This window comes from Prinia subflava, chromosome 17 (assembly GCF_021018805.1).
Source record: "Prinia subflava isolate CZ2003 ecotype Zambia chromosome 17, Cam_Psub_1.2, whole genome shotgun sequence".
NCBI lineage: Eukaryota > Metazoa > Chordata > Aves > Passeriformes > Cisticolidae > Prinia > Prinia subflava.
In genome coordinates, this window is record NC_086263.1 from 845,767 (window position 1) to 866,202 (window position 20,436).

Sequence of the window (20,436 nt, forward strand, 5' to 3'; positions counted from 1 at the left end):
GCCACCCCACTGCAGCTCTCAGCTCCAGCTGGTCCAAAAGAGGAGCACTGGGCAGGGAGGGACACAGGAGGCATCCTCCAGCAGCTCCCATTCCCTATGGCTCCTTCTTCTGCTCCTGGGGGAAGGGAAGGGAAGGGAAGGGAAGGGAAGGGAAGGGAAGGGAAGGGAAGGGAAGGGAAGGGAAGGGAAGGGAAGGGAAGGGAAGGGAAGGGAAGGGAAGGGAAGGGAAGGGAAGGGAAGGGAAGGGAAGGGAAGGGAAGGGAAGGGAAGGGAAGGGAAGGGAAGGGAAGGGAAGGGAAGGGAAGGGAAGGGAAGGGAAGGGAAGGGAAGGGAAGGGAAGGGAAGGGAAGGGAAGGGAAGGGAAGGGAAGGGAAGGGAAGGGAAGGGAAGGGAAGGGAAGGGAAGGGAAGGGAAGGGAAGGGAAGGGAAGGGAAGGGAAGGGAAGGGAAGGGAAGGGAAGGGAAGGGAAGGGAAGGGAAGGGAAGGGAAGGGAAGGGAAGGGAAGGGAAGGGAAGGGAAGGGAAGGGAAGGGAAGGGAAGGGAAGGGAAGGGAAGGGAAGGGAAGGGAAGGGAAGGGAAGGGAAGGGAAGGGAAGGGAAGGGAAGGGAAGGGAAGGGAAGGGAAGGGAAGGGAAGGGAAGGGAAGGGAGCAGTGGCAGGGGTTGCCAGAGGCCGTGTACTCGTGTGCTCAGCTCGGAGGACACTCCCATTACCCACATGAGCCCTGACAGGCCTTCAGCTGGGGGATATTCTGGTTTGATACCTTGGGGGAGTCTCTGCAGCAGGTGGAGGGGTTTGGAGGGGTGTTGTCCCATGGGACATCGCTTCAGCAGCAGTGGCAGCAGTGGAAAAAGAGGACAGGAGGGTGACTGGAGAGGCAGAAGCTTCTTCCTCCAGCCCTGTCCTGCAGCTCTTACCATTCAATGCTCAGAGACCTGGGCCGGAAGGCAGACAGCTCGGCAGAGCCATACTCAGCTTTCCTTCTCTTCTCCTGCTTCTGCTTCACCGACAAGCGGTGGGCAAACCTAGCGAGGCTGCTCTCTGACCTGGGGAGGGGAGAGGAAAGTGTTAATGGCACTGCAGCCCTGGCTCCAGCGGCACACCCGGGGCACAGCCCAGGAGGTGCTCAGTGCTGAAAGGAGGGGGCTCCCAGCGGTCCCTGGCACCAGTCCTGGGGGTGGGAAGTGGAGCAGCAGCAGGCCAGGACCAGCACAGGTCCATGTTAGCCAAACTAGAGCTGCAGCCTGGCAGGCTGAGGAGCCAGGTCCTGCTCCTTGTGCAGCATAATCAGCTCCCCGGGCTGTGCATCTCTGCCCAAACTCCAACTGGTGACAGCCAGCACCAGGGAAACAGCCAGGGACACACTGATGGAGAGAACCAAAGCAGACTGAATCAAAGGCCACACACTCCTTCAGAGAAACCCTGGAGCCCCTGTGGCCTCCTAGCTGGAGCTCCCAAACACCAGAACAGCTTCCCTGAGGAGGATTGACATGGAAATCAGCCAGTACTTGGAGAGGTTTTGGAGGAGGAAACAGAAACGTGTGAAAGCAAATGGATTCAACTGAAGGATCTGTCTGTGCTGACAAAGCCCCTTCCCCACAGGTGGGGTGCTCCAGGGTCACTCCCAGCCCCTGAGACCTGGGAAAAGCACATCCACAGGGAACATGCTGCACATTCCCATCCCCCTGTCCAGGGGAGAGCTGCTGGCACAGGGCACACCTGCCCTGTCTCCAAGCCTAGTGGCACACAGCTGAGATTGTGGCTGGCTAAATAAGTTCCTGCCCCACAGAGACCCTCAGCCCTCTGCTTCCCTCGGGCACACAGAGCCCCCAGAGCCCCCCGTGCCAATGGTGGCACCCCCAGCCTGGGGTTGAGCCTCAGCCTATCCCTGCTGCCAGTGCAGGAGCAAGGCAGGACAAGCCTGGAGAGCTGGGACACCCAGACTTGGGCACACGATCAGCACTGGGGCCGTGTGCCAGCCCTGCCACGCACACTATCACAGCCACTGCCTCCTGTCCTCCTTTAATGTGCCAGCACAACCTGCTCCCACTGCTCAGCCAGCCCTGGGCTGGGCAGGGAAGGGAGGAGGGATTTGACAGAGGTCTCAGGGGATGAGGGACAGAGTTGGGGGGAACTTTGAACCTATACACATTGCTAAAGCCAATCCTCTCCTCTCCTCTGCCTCAACGAAGCAAAGTATCTCCAAAGAAAGAGAAAAAGAGAAGCTGTTTCTCAGAACTGAGAGCTCCCTGTCTTTCCTCACAGTAATTAGGCCAGCCCTGACCAGCTAACAGTTTTTTCCTGATAAATTTTAAACACAGACATCTTCAATTCATTAACTGGTTATTGATTTATTTTTCAGCTTATGAATTGCTGTTGCTGGGGATGGGGTGGAGACAGCTTTCTGGAGAGAGCTCTTGTCTCTCCAGTCCCCACCCAGCAAAAAGCAATTCAGACCTTCCAGGGTAATTCTTTACATTCTTGAGAAAAAATCCTACTTTGATGTAAAGGATGAGGCTTGCCTAAAAGAAACCCAATAAGAAACCCAAGCCCCAGCTTTCCTCTGCTCACAGCCCACAGAAGAGGTGATGAAGAGGAGGGATCCTGGTGCCCATAGAGCAGAGCCCTGCCCAACACCATCCCCACCACCTCACTCTCCTTTGATCTGTTGCCAAAGCTCAGCTGCAACAGAGACGATCCCATTTAGGGAGGGCTGAGAGGTGGGCATTGACAGCCAACACTCTGCAGCAGCCCCAGGCATGGTCTAGACACCAGGATGAGCAGGGCTGACCCAATAATGGGGCTGGGCAGTGGGAACGGGTGATGCTGGTTCCCTGTAGCACCTCCTCAGTGGCATTTGGCTGTTCCTGCCCCTTCCCACCTGTCCAGGAGGAGCTTTTGCCACCCTGCAGGGATGAGGGCTCCAGCCCCAGCTGAAAGGATGCTGGGGATGATTATCTCCTGAGATCTAGGGACTGCCTGGAGAATCCTGCCCTGTCTGCTGTGCTTACCCCACCTCCACCACACTCCCTGCAGCATTACAGCCACCCCTCCCAAACTGGTCCCCAGCAGGGATGAGGGGCTGGGAAACCCTAGACACCCTGCACAGATGCAGGAAGGCAGCAGCCCCTGGGACAAGCTCCTCTGTGGTGCCAGTACATGGCCCTTGCAATGACCACGGGGACAATTACACACCCAGGAGCTTTACCTGGATGTATCCACCTGTCCAAGCATAGCAGGAGCAGCCACTGCATCCTTCAGATTGGATAATGCCAACAGCATCTGTCAAGAAGAGCTGGTGAGCAAAACCAAGGCAATGTGCCACATGTCGTCAGGGTTAGGGATGAAGGAGGGTTAGTCCTGGGGGCAGGATGGGCTGGTGGGGCTGGAGAAGCCACCTGAGTGCTCAGGAAAATGTGGCCTTGCTGTGAGTCCCTAGTCATGGCATCAAGGAGAAGGCACAGGGAGACAGGGGATGGATGCTCTCCAGCCCAGGGCAGGTGCTGCCCAGATCTGCCTGATGCAGGCAGACAAGCCAGCCCACGTACGAGTCAGAAGTTGACCAAGAATCTTGGGGTGCTGATTTCAACCCCCAAGACCTGCCAGCCACCACCTCCAGCTGCCACAGCCCAGGTAACGGAATGGCTGTGACAGCTCTGACAGCCCTACACCTCCCCCCTGAGAGCTGTCAGCAACTCATCCAGCCATGAACCAGCCTCCCTCACCTCTGCCAGACCCCAAAGCTTCAGCAGAAGCATCACTAATTAGAAGTCAGGAGCACATTACAGATCATCTGGAGATTCATACCGAGCTGCTTTACATAAACCGTGCTGCAGAAGGGTGAATGAATCATACCTGCTCTGCCGTGGATGCGTTGGGGAGCGCAGCCAGCCTGCTGCCCCTCACCCCAGCAGGGCCCTGCTGCTGGGTCAGCTCCTCCGAGCTCCTGTGCTGAGCTGCTCACAGTGCTCCCAGAGCCAGGATGCTCCCACAGGCACGGTGTGCCCAGGGCTGGGTGTTGTGCCGGGTCTGGCCTCTGCAGGTGGCAGTGGGACTGAGCCTCCCCACAGGGAGAGACCACACTGTTCCCAAGTGCTTTCCAAACAACAGTAGATGTCCCTGTCCCTTAAGAAGGTTTAGCATCAGAGATTTTAAAGTAGAAGCAGGGAAACTGAGGCACAGAGAGGGCATGCAGGTAAGACAGACTCGCTGTGGTTGTCACATCCTTCCCCTTGTGTGTTATCTGATAGGCAAGATTTCAGTGCCTTCCCCCCATCAGGACCACACACACTCAGCCCCACAAGTGCTGGTCTGGGGAACAGGCAGCCCCAGGTGCCACTGCCACCTTGAGCCAGCTTCATCCCAGCCGTCAGGTGGGGACAAGGCCAGCACTGCTCCCCCAGCCCTGCCACTGCACGGTACTGCTCCAGGTCCATCCGGGCAGGACCTGGGCTCACCTGGCCAGACCTCCATCAGAGGCAGCATCTCTGCAGCAGCTCAGCACTGGAGCACTCAGGGCTGACAAGGCGGACACAGCTGGCACCTGCCAAGGCAGTCCCCACACACCAAGGGGACACGTGGGAAAAGCCATCAATTGGAACGTCAACCGCAGCACCGGGAAGAATTGTCTCCTGACAACCAGAGAAGGTTGTTCAGCTACTGTGCTGTATCATAAATCACACCTCTATGACTTGCCATCTGTCAGCCAGATTACACGTGTTCAAAGTCCCATGTCAGCATTTAAGTCAGAACATGGCATCTTTTCCCAGAAATAATTATCAGTGCTGAAGGCTCCTGCAGCAATATCCATCCTCAGTCCTTCTCTCCAAAGCTCTGGACAGAACAGAGCTGGCATTCCCAGAGGGCAGGACCACCACGGTGGCACAGCAATGCACAGGCTCCTTGTGACATGTCCCCCCTAAGCCCACTGCTTCAGGCACAGGGAGGGGCAGGGTCTGGCAAGGCATGGCCAAACTCCCCCCGGCATCAGCCATGGCACCCAGCACCCTGAACAGAGCGGCAGGGACAGGCAGAGGCTGCTGCTTCAAGGGAGACAGGGACAGTGCTGTCCCCAGCCTGGTGTGTGCTGAGAGCCCGGGAGTGTCCAACTAGGATGAGCGGAGTGCCCAGAGCAGCACTTGGAGCCCAGCTAAGCACAGGGCACAGCTCCCACTGCCCCGATGAGCTGTGTGACATGAGGCTGTACCCACCCCTTTACTCCACAGGTTTTCTGGGAGTCCAACCCCACAGGGGGAACTGTCAGAACCCCCAGCCTGCCGAGGCAGCAGGAAGGCAGGCAGAGCACGGACACAGTGGGCTGGCAGCCTGTGCCCATCCTGCCTGTGCCTCTGGCAGCTCGCTGAGTCGGCACCGGACACAGCACTCCAGCACACAAATCCCTCAGCTGCCCTGGGATGAGGACAAGGGGCTGGAGCGCCGCCCTCCACCCCCTTGCTGGCCAGGCAGGCGGATGAGCAGTGACATTTCCCAAGGCTCCGTACAGAAATACACGGGCACTGCATTCATCCCTCCGGCTTCACCCCCGTGAATCCGGCCGGGGGTTTGCAATCACCACCGCATTCCCCACACCACAACTGGGAAGTGATGACAAGCAAAATCCTGATCCCTTGGCTCTGCATCCCACCCTCCCCTGTAGTGACCCGCTGAAAACCTTTTGGCAGTTTCTAGCCGCCACGGTGAGCGTGTGCCCGCAGGAGCCCAGGTGCCTCAGCCCTGCTGGCACAGCAGCACTGTGCCATGGCTAGGGACACCAGGAGCCATGCAGGCACAGCCGCACCAAGCCACGGCTGAGGGAGGACCGAGGTCACAAGAGGACCAGCCCAGGCACCAGCACAGGATGACCAGCACCAGCAACACCTCTGCTCCACCAATGCACCCAGCTGAAGCCCTCACCACCACACGCTCACCAGCCATCCATCCCACAAGTTATCATATCCAGGCAAGAAAAGCTCCCACTTGTTGCACACTCCTTAGCCTGAAACTCGGGAGCCAGCACGTGCCTGTGGCTCTGAACTAACCCAGATGCAGGCAGGCAGCTCCCAGCCTCTTCCATCAGCACAGGCAACAGCCCTGGGATGAACCATGGGCTGCAGGCAGCCCAGGCAAATAAGCGGTGTTTCATTTGGTCCTCCCTCCTCGGGGAGCAGCCCTTGCACAAACAGCTTTGAGCTGGGCTTATCCCCACCGGCATCCCGACTGCAGCCAGTCTGGGGAAGGCAGCTGTGCCTGGGGTGGGCAGCGCTGGGAGCACACAGCCCTGCGCTCCCCGCAGCTGCGGGGTTTGGCTGCCGTCAGTGGCTTATTTGCACAGGTACAATCAGGATAAAATAGAGGGAAAATAACCAAAGCTGGAAAGGTTCTTCCCAAACAGGGAGCAGTCTTTTGGGAGAGGGTTTGGAAAGGACAGACTCATGGCCACGAACATGCAGTCAGCCTCCAGGCAAGCGCTGGCTGCGCACAGCGCTCTGGCAAGCCCCGCTCACCGGTGGCACGCTTCCCACTGACCACAGTCCCAGTCACGAGAGTCTGTCCAAAGCAGCAGCCAGGACCAGGACCCCAGTGAGCCATGCCCAGCTGTGCCCTGCAGGGACAGGGACAGCTGCCCGGCAGCCACGCGAGCGATGAACACTCACCTGCACAGCCTCTGCTCTCTCCGCTCCTGGTGCTTGGCTCACCCACTGCCAGAGCAGCAGCTCATCCCAGAGTGTCTCTTCGGGAGAGTCCCTGTCCCCTCTATGCGCGCTCCCATTCTGAATGGGGTTCTCTGCTCCCATCTGCGTCGCCTGACCTCCTCAGCTGCCACCTCCGCTTCCCTCACCCATCACCTCAGGTTTCTCGCTTGCTCTGTGCTTGGCTCTTTTTTTCTTTTATTTTTTTTCCTCCCAATCTTGTTTCTATAGAAACGAGATTAGCAGAGGGGGAAATAAAACAGCCCCATGTGACTCAGATTCCGACACTGAAGAATCTCCTGGTTGCGCTTGCCGTGGCTTTACATAACCAGGAGCCTGTGCAGGCTCACACGGGGGTACCGGGCTCCGACGAGGGACACAGGGCTTGGCCAAGGAGAACCAGGCTCAGGTGAGCAGGATCAGGCTCAGGTGAGGAGTACCAGGCTCAGCTGTGGAGGGACCATCAGGCAGAAGGCAGCGATGCCTCACCTCCACTTGCTTTGACACTCCTGATGCAATGACATGTCACCAAACCCTGCTGGCACCCCATGAGCCCCTGTTGCCCTGCATGGCCCTGCCTCACTGCCTGTTCCCATTGAGAAGGGGAGAAATCAGAGGCAGGGATGCTGAAAACTACTCTGAATCCCACCAAAACCTCTGGGGTCCCCAGGTGAGCTTTGGAGGAGGAAGCCCCAAGTGCCCCCATGCTGCCAGGGTGTCCTGCCCCAGCCCTCAGCACTCAGGAAAGTGCTTTGTGCCACTGGTCTCCAACCTTCATGGACTCATGGGTGACCATGCAGGCAATCTGGTGAGCTGCAGACAGCCATATATTCCACTCTGTTGACACTCCTCCTACTCAATCTCCCCCCACGGCTGGGGCACACAAACCACCGACTGAGCTCTCCCATCACTGTTTTGGGAACCAACACAGGACAGTGTCCAGAGAGACTTTCCAAGCCCAAACCTTAGCTTCAGGTGAGCTGGGAAGTGCTGAGGACCCTACCTGAGGACCCCCCATGTGTTTCCTTATCCTGTAGACAGATGCTGATTGCACATAGCTGCTGCCTGCCAGGATCACCCACCCAGGGCTTCTGCTGATGAATTCCCATGTCCATATGGGACGCTAGCCTTCTGCTGCACCTCTGGAGGCTCAACCCCCCACTCACCCCCCACTCCTCAGGTACTGCCCAGGACTGAAAAAGAGGCAGCATGCCCTTTTACTTGAGTGCTTTTATTGTGATAGGGCAAGGAGAAACAGTTTCAAAGTAAAAGAGGGGAGATTTAGATTGGATGTTTGGAAGAAATTCTTTGCCTATAGTGTGATGAGGCCCTGGCACAGGGTGCCCAGAGAACCTGTGGCTGTCCCTGGATCCCTGGAAGTGTCCAGTGCTGGGTAGGCTGGGGCTTTGAGCAACCTGGGATAGTGGGAGGTATCCCTGCTCATGGTAGAGGGGTGGAACAAGATTATCATGAAGGCCCCTTCCAACCCAAACCATTCCACGATTTCTAGGATTCTATGAAATGGGAATCTAGGATGATGTTCTACCAGAACACAGCAGTGGAGCACCTTGCCCATGGAACAGCACAGGAGCTCAGTTGGGCTAGCAAGGCAGAAGAACTTCTCAGGTGGTTCGGCTCCTACCCAAAGGACAAGGCATTGGCTTATCCAGTTTCTCCAAGTCCCTGGTTTTCCTTTGGGATTTGAGTGTCCCAATTCTCAGGCTGACTCAGCTGTGATTAGCTGGGGAGCTCTGGTGCTGTGACAGCCCCAGGCCTGCCTGCAGGATATGAGATTAGGGAACCTCTCCCCCCTCAGGGCACACTGGTGCTCAAGTGGGTCTCAGTTCCCTCCCTAAGGAGCTCAGGACAGATCAGAGCAGAGCAGCTGTGGGCAGCCACACTGGGAGCAAGTGATGAGTTCAGGCATATCCCAACCAAACTTTTCCATGAGTTATCCCAGAGGGCTGGGGATCTGCGTGATGTGCCAAGGTTGGGTGATGCTGCAGAGAAGGAGCCAAAGGCTCATGCAGTGCTGAGGAGATGAGCTCTGTGAGGGCCCTGGCTCACCCACCTGCTGAGGACACAGCTTCACACCCAAACCACCCTGTCTGGTGGAACCCAGCAGAGCTGGGGATGCCTCTTCTGACCCAGTGAGGAGGGTGCTCAAGGGCAGGACAGATGGGCAGCAGCCCAAGGCTTCCCAAGGCCAGGGAGATGGACCCTGGGGATGCTGCAGATGGGGAAAGAATGACAGGACTTGCGTGAGAGAGCAAAGAAAGAATGTAGAGGGCTCATCAAAAGGGAACAAGGAGAGATATCTGACAGCCCTAGGATACAAGGCTGCAGCTCTAGACAAGTTGATCCTGAGACCCCGAACCATTCCTCCCCCTGCCATAGTTCACCTCAACATGAGCCATTGCTTTGATTACCCTAAACGAGTAAAGGAAAGATGGGTCAGAACGCAACCCCCCAGGGCAGCCCCTTCCATTGGCCCAACACAGCTGTGGTCACTGGGGACTTAGGGAAGGGATTTTTATAACAACAAAAGTGTCAGTGGTCACTGACATTTGCCAGATATTGGGGGCATAATCAGTGCTTAAAGCCTGTCAGTGAGTGCTGCTGTGCCAAGCCGGGCTCCTCACAAGCTGAACAGATGCAGGCACCAGGACTGATGCTTGGCAGGCTTCCCTGGGAAGAACCAAGCTGGACTCTGCAGGACCTGGCTCTGCAGCCAGAAGCCAGGCAGAGCAGACGGGATCCTCTATTTAAAGTATGATAACAGGGTCACAGAAACGTCTGCCAGCAAAAGCACTTGGATACCTTGATCTAATTATAGCTGGCATTATCAGGCTGCATTACAATTAGCAAGTCAGTGGCCAGTCTCTATTTCTGGTCTGCAACACGAGGCAGGTCAGTATTCCAAGGAAGAAGGAGAAGGGAAGCAGGGGGAGCAGGACGGAGATACCTCACAGTGTGTTTAAATAAGCAGCACAGCTGCTTCCAAGTGCTGTGGAAAGGCGAGTTTTATTTGGAGGGTGTTTATACGGAAAGCCAAGGAGAGAAACATAATCCATTCCCTCAGCACAGCCTCCATCAGTCATCTGCAGGCAGCTCCTGAGCCTGTACCCGCTCCCTGCCCGATGATGAGGGCTGTCCGCACCCTCCAGGTGAGCTCTGGGTCCCACCACACCTGTGGGGTCCTGTGCCTCAGAGCAGAACCCTGGCCCAGCTTTTTATGGAATTGTTAAGGTTGGAAAATTCCTCTCAGATCATCAAATCCAACCATTCCCCCAGCACTGCCAAGGCAACCACTGAACCACATCCCCAAGTGATACATGCACACAATTTTTAAATCCTTCCAGTGACTCCACCGCTGCCCTGGGGCAGCCTTTTCCAATACCTGAGCACCCTTCCATTGCCTCCAGTGAAGAAATTTTCCTTAACATCCAATCCTTTCTAAGCTATTTAGAAGCCAGATTAAAGCAGCATCCAGGAGGGAACCCAACCACACATCCTATTTGAACTCCACAAAGCCTTTTCCCACCATCCTGTCCAGTGTTCAGCACCAGGCCAGTCACTTGAGGACAGCTGACAGCAGCCAGAATCCCTGGAAATGGCTGGCATTTTTAGAACATCTTTTTGTTTTCTTTGAAAACTAGAGTTTGTCAAACTTGGAGCATTTGATGCAAAGTAGATGATGCTTATCCAAGCAGAAGGAACCATCTGATGAGTCCCAAATTAAAATGTTCCTTTGTTTCGGCTTTCAAACATTGCATTTTAATACTAATGCACAATCTGAATGGAAGGTAAATTTGCATGTCCTTCCCCTAAAAATTCTCTCTCAAAACAATAATTTTGCTCATTTGCATTTTGACAATAACAACCATCCCCTCTCTGACCAACATCTGTGCTGTGACAGAGATGCTGGGCACATGTACCACAGCCTGGTGAGTCATTCTGCACCCCAGCATGCCTGTGCCACTGGGGGGACTGGAGCTGCACCAGTATCATTTCCCCCCTGAGCAGACACCTTCCAGCTGGAAACCCATCCCCACAGGAAGCATCCCAAGGGTGGACATAGCAAGGAGGCAGCAGGATGTGTTGCTGAGAGCCCAGGGGTATGAATGTGGTCTGAAAACGGGGCTACAGGACCTTGGAAGATGTGGGATCCTGAAGACAATGTAAGACAATCAGAAACTTTCCCCTCTCTCCAGATTCTAAGCAACATTTAGGCTGGGATCTGCACACCTGTGCCATTGTCACATTAAGATCCTGTTGTCACCATTTGCTGCAGTAAACCAGCTGAAAGTGGAGAAGGATTTGGCTGAGAGCTGGGCATGCCCCAGCCGTGTGCACCCAGAACCCCCCTGTGCTGGGCTGGGCCCCAGTGGGGGCAGCAGGGGAGGGGGGATTCTGCCCCCTCAGGTGAGACCCCACCTGCAGAGCTGCTCCAGCCCTGGAGTCCCAGCCCTGGAGTGATGTGGAGCTGCTGCAGTGAATCCAGAAGACGCCATGGAAATACACTGAGGGCTGGAGCCCCTCTGGAGCCAGGCTGGGAGAGCTGGGGGTGTTCACCTGGTAGGTGGAAAGCTCCAGGGAGAGCTCAGAGCCCCTTCCAGGGCCTAAAGGGGCTCCAGGAGAACTGGAGAGGGACTGGGGACAAGGCATGGAGGGACAGGACACAGGGAATGGCTTCCCACTGCCAGAGGGCAGGGATGGATGGGATATTGGGAAGGAATTGTTCCCTGGGAGGGTGGGCAGGCCCCGGCACAGGGTGCCCAGAGCAGCTGTGGCTGCCCCTGGATCCCTGGCAGTGTCCAAGGCCAGGCTGGACAGGGCTTGGATCAGCCTGGGATGGTGGGAGGTGTCCCTGCCCATGGCAGGGGCTGGAATGAGGTGAACTTTAAGGTCCTTTTCAATGCAAACCGTTTCATGATCCTATGACTGTATATAAGCAAAGATCTTTCTCTGACTCCCAACCATGAACCAGATCATTGACAAGGACCATTTCATGACTGGCACATACCAGTGTGCTTCACTCTCAAAATTAACAGTCTACTTTAAACCCAAAAATCCATCCATATACAGACAACAAATAAATAAAACCTACAAAATAACATGGTCAAAAATTCCTTTCCTTGGGCAAAATCCCCATCACTTTTCTTGTTTTTAAGAATTCTATCATTTCCTTCTGTGATTGTTTATAATGAAGATATCTATCACTCCTTCCTGAGCAGCAGGACACAGCGCTTGGGCTCTTCCAAGTGGGCTGTATGAGCATGATGGATTGTCCTTGTGCCAAGTCAGAGGAACGTGCAGACTCGCTCCTGTCTTGCCAGGAGCCAGGTTTTTTCAGAATTTCCCTACTACCAATTACAGCTTTTATCCTAATTAAAAAGATACCAGGGAAAATAAGAAAAACCCTACAAAATCCAACCAATCTCTTTGTTCATGTGCAATCAGCAGGAATGGGTGAGGAGGCTCCTGAGGGCTCAGTCCTCCTGGGACCTTCACCTCCCTCCACTCCTTCCCGCTGAGCCCACACGTGATGAGGCAGCACTGCTGGCATCCCCACGGTGCCATCCCCTGCCACCCACCCGGTGTGTGCCTGCAGCCTGCCCTCCCTGTGAGGGGACAGACGCCCCGGGGGACGTGCCATTGTTTAGTCTGTGCAGCCCTGGCGCTGGAGCCGCCTCTTGTTTTCCATGGCCCCGCGTCCCACGCTGCGCACAGGAATGGAAAAGCTTGTTATTCTGGGCTGCCGGGCAGCCGGGCCCTTCCAAGAGCAGAGAGCAGGGATGTGGTTGAGGTGAGCCGGCCCCAGAGCCTCCATGGCTTCAGCTCCTGCCTGGCACCCATCTCCTCCAGCAGACCACACCGCTGCCCCAGCACCCGCTGCTGGGACTGGCAGGTGGCGGGAGCTGGCTGTGCCGGGGCACACTGAGGTGCTCATGTGCCCAGGTGTGCTTGCACAGGCCTGCAGGGAGGGTGAAGGATGGGAGAAGGGTGACAGAGAATGAGCCCAGACCCCAGAGGAACCCAGGCAGCTGCCCAGAAATGGACCCCTCAGAATCCCACTGTCCTCAGTGCTCAGGACCGGTACAAAGCAAGGCCATGACATGTCCCTTTGGGGACAGAGCACTGGAACAGGCTGCACAGAGGGGCCGGGGAATCTCCCTCCCCAGATATGTTAAAAACACACCTGGGCACGATCCTGTTCAACCTGCTGTAGGCGATGCTGTGCTTTAGCAGGGGTTGGACAAGATGATCTCCAGAGGTGCCTTCCAACCTCAGCCACTCCCTGATGCCATGGCACACACAGCCTGACCCGTGGCTCTGCTGCCTCTGCAAGATCTGGGTAGCTGGGAGCTCTGGTGACCCCCAGGGTATCCAGTACCTCTGTGTTTCACTCATGAATTTCCTCAAACTGGTAATGACCAAAGAAATTAAGATGTATTAAACCCCAACCTATAGAGGATCATGGGCAACCAAAGGGAAAAAGGAGAATGGCAAAATACCACAAGTCTGATTATGAGATGTAATACCGATGCTCACCAGCACCAAACAGGAAAAACTCATTGAAGTACTTTAATGGTCAGAAAAATGTGACCATAAAATGCCACCGTGTTACCACAGCATTATTCTGCTCTCTGAAGTTCCTCTCCTACCGACAGTGACTATTAGGGACAGCTGGGCCCACACCACAGAGCCCACTCTGCTGCCAGCACCTCCTGGTCCCAGGATGGGCTGCAGGAAGATGCAGAGCTGTGCAGGCACCTGTGGAACTTGTGCCCAGGCCCCTGGGTGGATCTGGCTGGGGGCTGGGAGGTGGAGACCCTCCAGGCCACAGTTCCAACCACATCTGTCCATGCTAAACAAAAACCTCCCCCTCTGGTTTTCCCTCAGGACCTGTAAGCATGTCAGGAATTAAATCCCAGTCTCCTGGGCCCATTGCACTGGTGCAGGAATCTGCATCTTTTGCTCTTTCCTGTGTCCCACTTCTTCCCAGTTCAGTGAAAACCCTTCCCCACCATGCCCAAGGCACTTCAATATGCATGGGGACGCAGGACGCTGCTTAGCAGCCCTTGAAATAATGGGGACCAGAACGGGAAACGCATGCCTCCAGGCAAACCACAGCTTCTTCAAACTTCCTCCCAGTCCAAAATTTCCCTTGAAAAGGCACGACAGAGAGTTACAAAGGTCCCTCTTCAAGAAGGGGGAAAATGCAGGAGAGAAAAGCCCTTGGCGTGCCTCTTCCGCAGCCGGCTCCGGCCCCCGCCGCTGCCATGAAGGTTTGAGGGACTTGAAGGGAATTGCAACGCAATAAAAACATTCCTGCTTGCAAAGCATGAAACCCCAAAAGTTTATGGGAAACCACTGTCTTCGGGATGTCTGCATATCTTCAGGCATCCTGGGAGCTGTAGTTCAAAGAAACCAAGAAAAAGCAAGCAGCCGATAATGATGGTTTCTGGATGGAGGTTGTGTGACTATTGGCTCCTGCACGAAAGCCAGAATTTCTGGGATGCTGAGCCCATTTCTGCAGCCAAGTAAGAGGACAGCTCCTTGGAGCCCGGGATGAGGGACTCCAGCACCACAGTGAGGAGAGTGAGAGGCACCCAGGAAAGGGCAACCCAAAAACCAGGCACTGATGACTGGGAAGAGGGATGCACTGCAGCAGAGGCCAAGAGGGACAGGTCAAAGTCATTTCCAGGGTTGGGAACCTGGCTGAAGCACAACCTTGCCTAAGGTGAGCTAAACCCTTTGTGCCTCAGTTTCGCCATGAACTCTTATTATCCCCCTATTCCCAAGGGCTGCGAGGATTGGTCTTTGCTGTTTGAACACCCATAGGGAGCTGAACTCCTCAGAAGCCAGCTGTTCACACTGCACCAGCAGCATTAAATCACCTCCAGGCCCATTTCCTCTCAGCCCACGAAGAGCAGCTGTGCCAGCCAGGCTGCTGAAAGGCACTTTATTCTGACACAAGACACTCTTCATGCAAGAGTCACCTCCCAGCAGGAGAACCAGCAGCACATGATGTGACACCCTCCAGATGAGGCACTGCCCATCAGCAGAACTGCCACACCTGAAATGCCCTGGGGTGCAGGGGCAATGCTGGGGAACAGAGATGCGAGAGGCTGTGTATCATTCTGGACTGAGCGTGGTATGATGCAGGAGATACTTTCATTTCCAACCAAGGAATCCTGCAGCAAACTCCACAATCTGGGTAAAGTGAGCCTAGCAGGTGACCTTCTTACTGCTTTGTGTCATGGACTTGGGCTTCACAGGCTAGAGCAAGACACTGGCCATGGCTCTGCAAGGTCTCTGACATGGACAACACCTGCCCACCAACACACCACGACACAGAACCGTGGGGACAAACCCACAGCATCAGATTTTGCACCAGCTGACACAACCAACCCCAGCATCGTATGCTCTGCTGGCTGCTGTGAGCCTGAAGGTCTCAGAAGTGGTTTCTGACACTTGGAGAGCAAAGATAAACCACAGGAAAGTCTGGCCTTGGGGAAAACCTGTAGCCCTGAAGAACAAAGAGGTGCAGCATTCACACTGGCAACAGCAGCATGGATGCTATTCCACAGATGCTGTTCCATGGATGGTTTCCAGCTGTGGCATCTTCCCCCTCCAGAGCAGGGCACGTAGCACGTTGTTGCCAAAATCATGCATTGGTGATCGCCAAACACTGCCCATGAGGTGGGAACACCACAGGAGGCAGGTCACCAGGACACAGCACTCTTCACACCTCACTGCCACTCCATCACAGAGCAGGGGCTATCAACTCCTCAGCACCACTCTGGTGTGACACGGCAGCAGGTCCACAGGCCACTGCAGCCCAGAGTTGAGCTTCTGGAGGTTCTACAGACAGACACCTTGGTTTTGCAGAGCTGAGCCCTCTGCTCTGGAGAAGAGTGGCTGGAATGTTTCTGGGCCAGCTGTGTCTTCACAGGCAGTGGAAAGGGCATCCTGAAATGGTCAAGGCCAGGGCACGTAAGCTGAAGACCTACCAAGGTTTAGGCGTTCATGCTGGTGCCTCTTGTTTCCTTTTCCTTGACTGCCAAATTCACATAGCAACCTTGATCTCCCCTGGAACTAAATCCAGATTGAAACCACCCAGTGGGCATACCCAATTCCCTGTTCCGAGGCTGCCAAACTCCACGGACTAGCCACAGCCCATGGGCCGAGCACGTGGGGTGCAATGCCAGCTCCACCTCTCCCAAGGCAGCAGGTCTGCAATGTGGTCTTGAAATGGTTGTCCCCGCTCACTTCAAACCTCAGTTTGGAGCCCTTGTTTTGTGCCTCAGAGCTGATAAAACCCAACTGAGGAAGATGGTGGGGGCTTCAAGAGCAGAGCAGATGCTCAGAAACCAGGACTACCTCCCAGCCAAGCCCAGCCAAAGGACAGCATGTGCCTCCTACACCCGCCCCTTGCACTGCGGGTCTTCTCCTGCCCTGCCTAACCCTGACAGAGCCTTTTCATAGCACCACGAGCCTCAGGAATGGACATCTTCAAAGCAGAACCTCAGGGAGAGAAGGGAGGAGCAGGAAGCTGCTGTTATGGTTTGAGACTGGTTGCCTCAATGCTCCCCAACACGTACCCTGGGTCTTCTGCAGTCATTTCCCTTTGAATTAACGCTTCTTTTCAGATCTGACTGACAATGCTGATGGCTGTCTATTATACCAGGAGTCGTTCCCAAAGCTCCTGTATCCTTTTCCAAAAGAGCCAAAGCAGCAAAGGGTTATTAACCAGGGAGACAGCAAGCACAGGGAGGGAACGTGCTGTTCTTTGACAGGAACTGTGCTAATGAACGTTATAAAATTAAAGACCAGGAAAACCTCAATGACAACTTCAGCCTTAGAAAAGCTGCCATTCAACCCCAAGGAAAACAGCCAAGAAAGAAGAAAGTTCACTGTGCATTCTGGGTCCACATTCCAGAACTTTCACCTCCAGCACCAGGTTGCTCCATTTAAGCAGAGTCTGGCATTAGGCTCATCACAGAGGTATCCCAAGGCCCTCTGCTAATTCTGGGTATGATTTCAGCCAGCCATCACCCAATCCTGATGGAAAGCAGGTGATAGCTGAACCAGGGCTTTGCAAGCCACTAAGATCATCATGCAGGCACCGATCCTTGTCTTTTCTTTCAGCACATTCCTTGGGGACAACGAGCCCTGGTGTCCTTTCTCCTCACACCTCCTTGGAGCTGGTTAATCCACAGAGAGGAAGAGGAGCTGCCACACCATGATGTTTGTGGCCTTGCAAGTGGCTTTCAGGTTTGCTTGAATGGTTTGCTTGGAGACTTGAGTGGTTTTCAGGTTTTGTCTCCTTGGCCACTGCAGGGACTGTTTTACAGGAGCAAGTCCAGTGAAACACTTCAGCATGTGCTCATCTCCCAGGTAAGAGCAGCTTGTGGAGATCAGTGCTCCAGAAAAAACTTTCCTGGATGTGATGGAGATGCCACCATCAAAGCCCTATCCGAGTGAGACCTCCCATGGCTGCCTCTCCCCAGGAAAAACAGCAAACCTATATTGAGTATCACCTATACTTTAGGTGTTTAAAAACGAGCACAACTCACTCTGCTCTACAAAAATAACAAAAATTCTGGAAAAAACAGAGCACAAACTGTACCTTCACACACGCCCCACCAAGTAACCTGGAGTGACCAGAAGCAGCTGAGTCCAAAGAGAGTCACATTTTCTAGGGAATATTAATGCAGTCCTGGAGCTGGTGGTGACAGGTGAGCCCCGGGCTCCTGGCTGTGCTGGGCTCAGTGGGAGATGGGGCTGGACCCCCGTGGGACAGATGCTCTACATTAGGAATGAAAACATTGGCCCCCTGCTCAGCAGAAGGGTACACTCAAAGTGAGCCCTTGTCTGGGACAGCCAGCAGGCGAAGCAGGGCGATAACAACAGCTCTGCCAGAGTCCAAAATATACCCGCAACTTGTTTTGATTTACTTTGTGCTGGGCTTTAAAATATGCTGAAAAATTTCCATCCAGCCTGGCTGTGGAGCTGCAGGAGGAGCCTGGGTTTGTTTCCACATACAGTGATGCTGATCGGAATTTCTCCCCATGGGTAGTGAAAAGAGAGAACTCTTGGGGAGGGCAGTGCTGAGAGGAGCAAGGGGACAAGGAGCCACCCGGTGTGCTCCGGCAGTGATTTGGGGTGGGGACTGCACAGTATCCACACTGGTGGCTGTAGGGGGGAGCGATGCTCCTTCCCAGCACAGGGGAGCACCCCATGGACACACCCAGCTGAGTTAAACCACAGAGGGAGATCTGCTCCCTGAGTAGGGCAGCACAGCCCCTGCCGGCGCTGGAACCTCTTGCTTGTGGCTCAAATCAACTCGGCTCCATTACAAACAAACCTGTGGGAGGGAGAGGCAAAGAAAGAATCCCTCGAGGAATCTGCAAGGCACAGGAGGAGCTAAAAATAACCACCACCAACAAATCAATCTAGAAACAGAAAGCTGAAATCCCTAATAACAGAGGGTTGCCAGGTGGAGGAGGGAGATGCCTGGCACCCTGCACCCTGGCTCAGCCCACCAAGGATCCTGCAGAGAGTGGGGGCACAGGAATGTGGGACTGAGGGGGCACCGCTGCCTCTGCCTCCAACAGATGCCAGCTCCCATCCAGGGAAGCGTGGCATTGTTTCCCTCTTGCTTCTTAACTTTGTGTTTTCAGATTGTCTCTCAAGATGGGCCAGCTGACTCCAAGGAACAAAGGTGCTTCAGCCAAACTCCCCAGTCCCTCCTTCACTCCATGCCAAGCTCCAGAAATGAAGCCAAATCTTGTGTCCTTTCCAGTTCTGGTCACCATCTTTCCCACATCCCTCTGGTAAGATCAGTCTGATCTTAGGACTCATCTCTCTGTCAGTGCTTGGCTCTGCTGTTTACCCCCTCCCAGACCCCTCCAAGGATGCATAATCTCAGTCCAGGCCTTCCACCCCTGAACATGTGCCATCACTGACAGAAACCTCAGAGTGCAGGTCACTAGGATCTCACAACTGTAAAGTAACAGAAACACTCTCAGGAAGTGGATAAAAGGCCCTGGATGGCAACTCAATTGCAATGTGAAATTCAAATGTAAATTTTAGGACTTCACAGGACCAGAAGGATCTAGCTTGGATGTGGTAAATCAGCAGGGTGGAAAAGCCCTGGGTTTGTTCACCAGTTGTTCACCAGGCACACAAGAGAATTCTCAGCCTCCTGGAAGGTCCCGGCACATGGGCAGAGAGACACTCCTGTCCTCCACATCCTCAAGGCCAGCAGGGAAGGATGTATCTCAAGGAGGATTGGGAGAGTCCCCCATGCTGGTGCCATCCCCAGCCCCCTTGCTGCCATTTCCAACAGGATGACATGTCCACAGCCAAGCAGAGATGTGCCGGGGGGCTGCACCCATCCACGCTCTGGGACAACATCCTCAGTCTGTCCCCACCCCCGCCATGCCACAGCACCCCCGGATCTGAAGGGCAGGACTGGAGAGACGTGAGGCAAGGACAGGCCACCCAGGAGCAGGGACAGGAGCCGGGGAGGAGGTAATTCGATATCTTGCCCTTGCCTCCCCCAGGCCGGCTCAGCTCCGGTGACGAGAGCTGCAGGAACGGGGATGCTGCTGTCCTGACACGGTACACGCTGCTAATCCCACGGCTTGATCTGTCACTTCCGCGGCGGCTGCGGGACCCGGCCCCGTCCCGCCGGGCTCCGGGGAGCTGCACCGCCCCGGCTCCCCGAGCTCTGCTCCCTGCCTGCTCCCGCCTGCCCGGTGCCTCCATCCCAGCTCCGCGCTCCCTCCTCTGCACAAAAACTCCATGAGGGGAAAAAGGGTGTTGACAGGGTGTTTGTTAAATCAAATGAGCTGGGAATGAGTGGGAGCCTCATCAGGCAGTGCTCCCAACTCTCCTGCCACAAAGTACTTCCCTGGGCTGGGAGGGGGGAGCAGGACTGGACCGGGGCTGGGGACTCGCCCGTGTGGTCGATGCTCACGCAGGGCAGCCCTGCGAGGGTGTAGCAGTGCTGGGCAAGGAACCGTGGAAGCACAGGAGAAGAGTTCCCAGCAACCACCGGCCTCTGCCTTCCCGGGTGCCTCCTTGCCCTGCTGCTCCCTGCAGGGACCCCCACAGCCCTCACATCCCCAACTCCAGAGACCAGCAGCTCGCCCTGGCATTCCCATCCAGCACCCCCTCTCTGGCTGTGAAGCAAGAGCCCTGGGCATGCCCGGAGGGACCCACCCAGGGACGCAGACCCCAGCCCGGGGTCCCCATGGCAGAGCCCATCCGGGCCAGTGCCAGCTCTGCTCAGGAGCCCCCGAGGAAGATGACTTGCACTGTGCAAGTGCTGGGGCATGTAGCTCGGCAACAGCAATTCCAGCTCTCCAGCTCAGGAATGTCCAAATAAATACAGAAATACATAAAAAGGCCATAAATAAGGTTGCCTGAGATGGCTGTTTGTCTCCTGCCTGGCCAGGACCCCTGCTCCCCTGCTGCTGTTTGCCTTGGCAGATGACAGCTGGGTAATTTGTTTCCATTGCAATGAAGTCCCAATTAACTGGAATAAACTTTTTACACTAAGTGTGTTTGTTTAACAAACTGGCTCTTTCAGAGCCTCACCGAGACCTGATTGATGCATTTGAGGGGAGTGGAAACATGCTGGGTGCTTGGACATTAAAGCTGCAGTGTCTGGGCAGGCTGGGGCTGAAAGGGCTCTCTCTGTGTTTGGGAAATCAAAACTGACACCTCTG

At 55.2% G+C, this 20,436-nt stretch overlaps 1 protein-coding gene across 8 annotated transcripts in view; it reads right to left on the reverse strand.

The window, feature by feature from the left end:
- The window catches only part of LOC134559682 (ankyrin repeat and fibronectin type-III domain-containing protein 1-like), a 247,861-nt gene that overhangs the window by 42,325 nt on the left and 185,100 nt on the right, over positions 1 to 20,436 (reverse strand). For 6 of the 8 annotated variants that reach the window (XM_063414712.1, XM_063414710.1, XM_063414709.1 and 3 more), the window contains one exon: positions 917 to 1,045. The exons of the other annotated variants lie outside the window; for them this stretch is intronic. In XM_063414712.1, the coding sequence (XP_063270782.1) occupies positions 917 to 1,045 (129 nt within the window). The remainder of the gene's footprint in view (positions 1 to 916; positions 1,046 to 20,436) is intronic. 8 annotated transcript variants of the gene reach the window in all.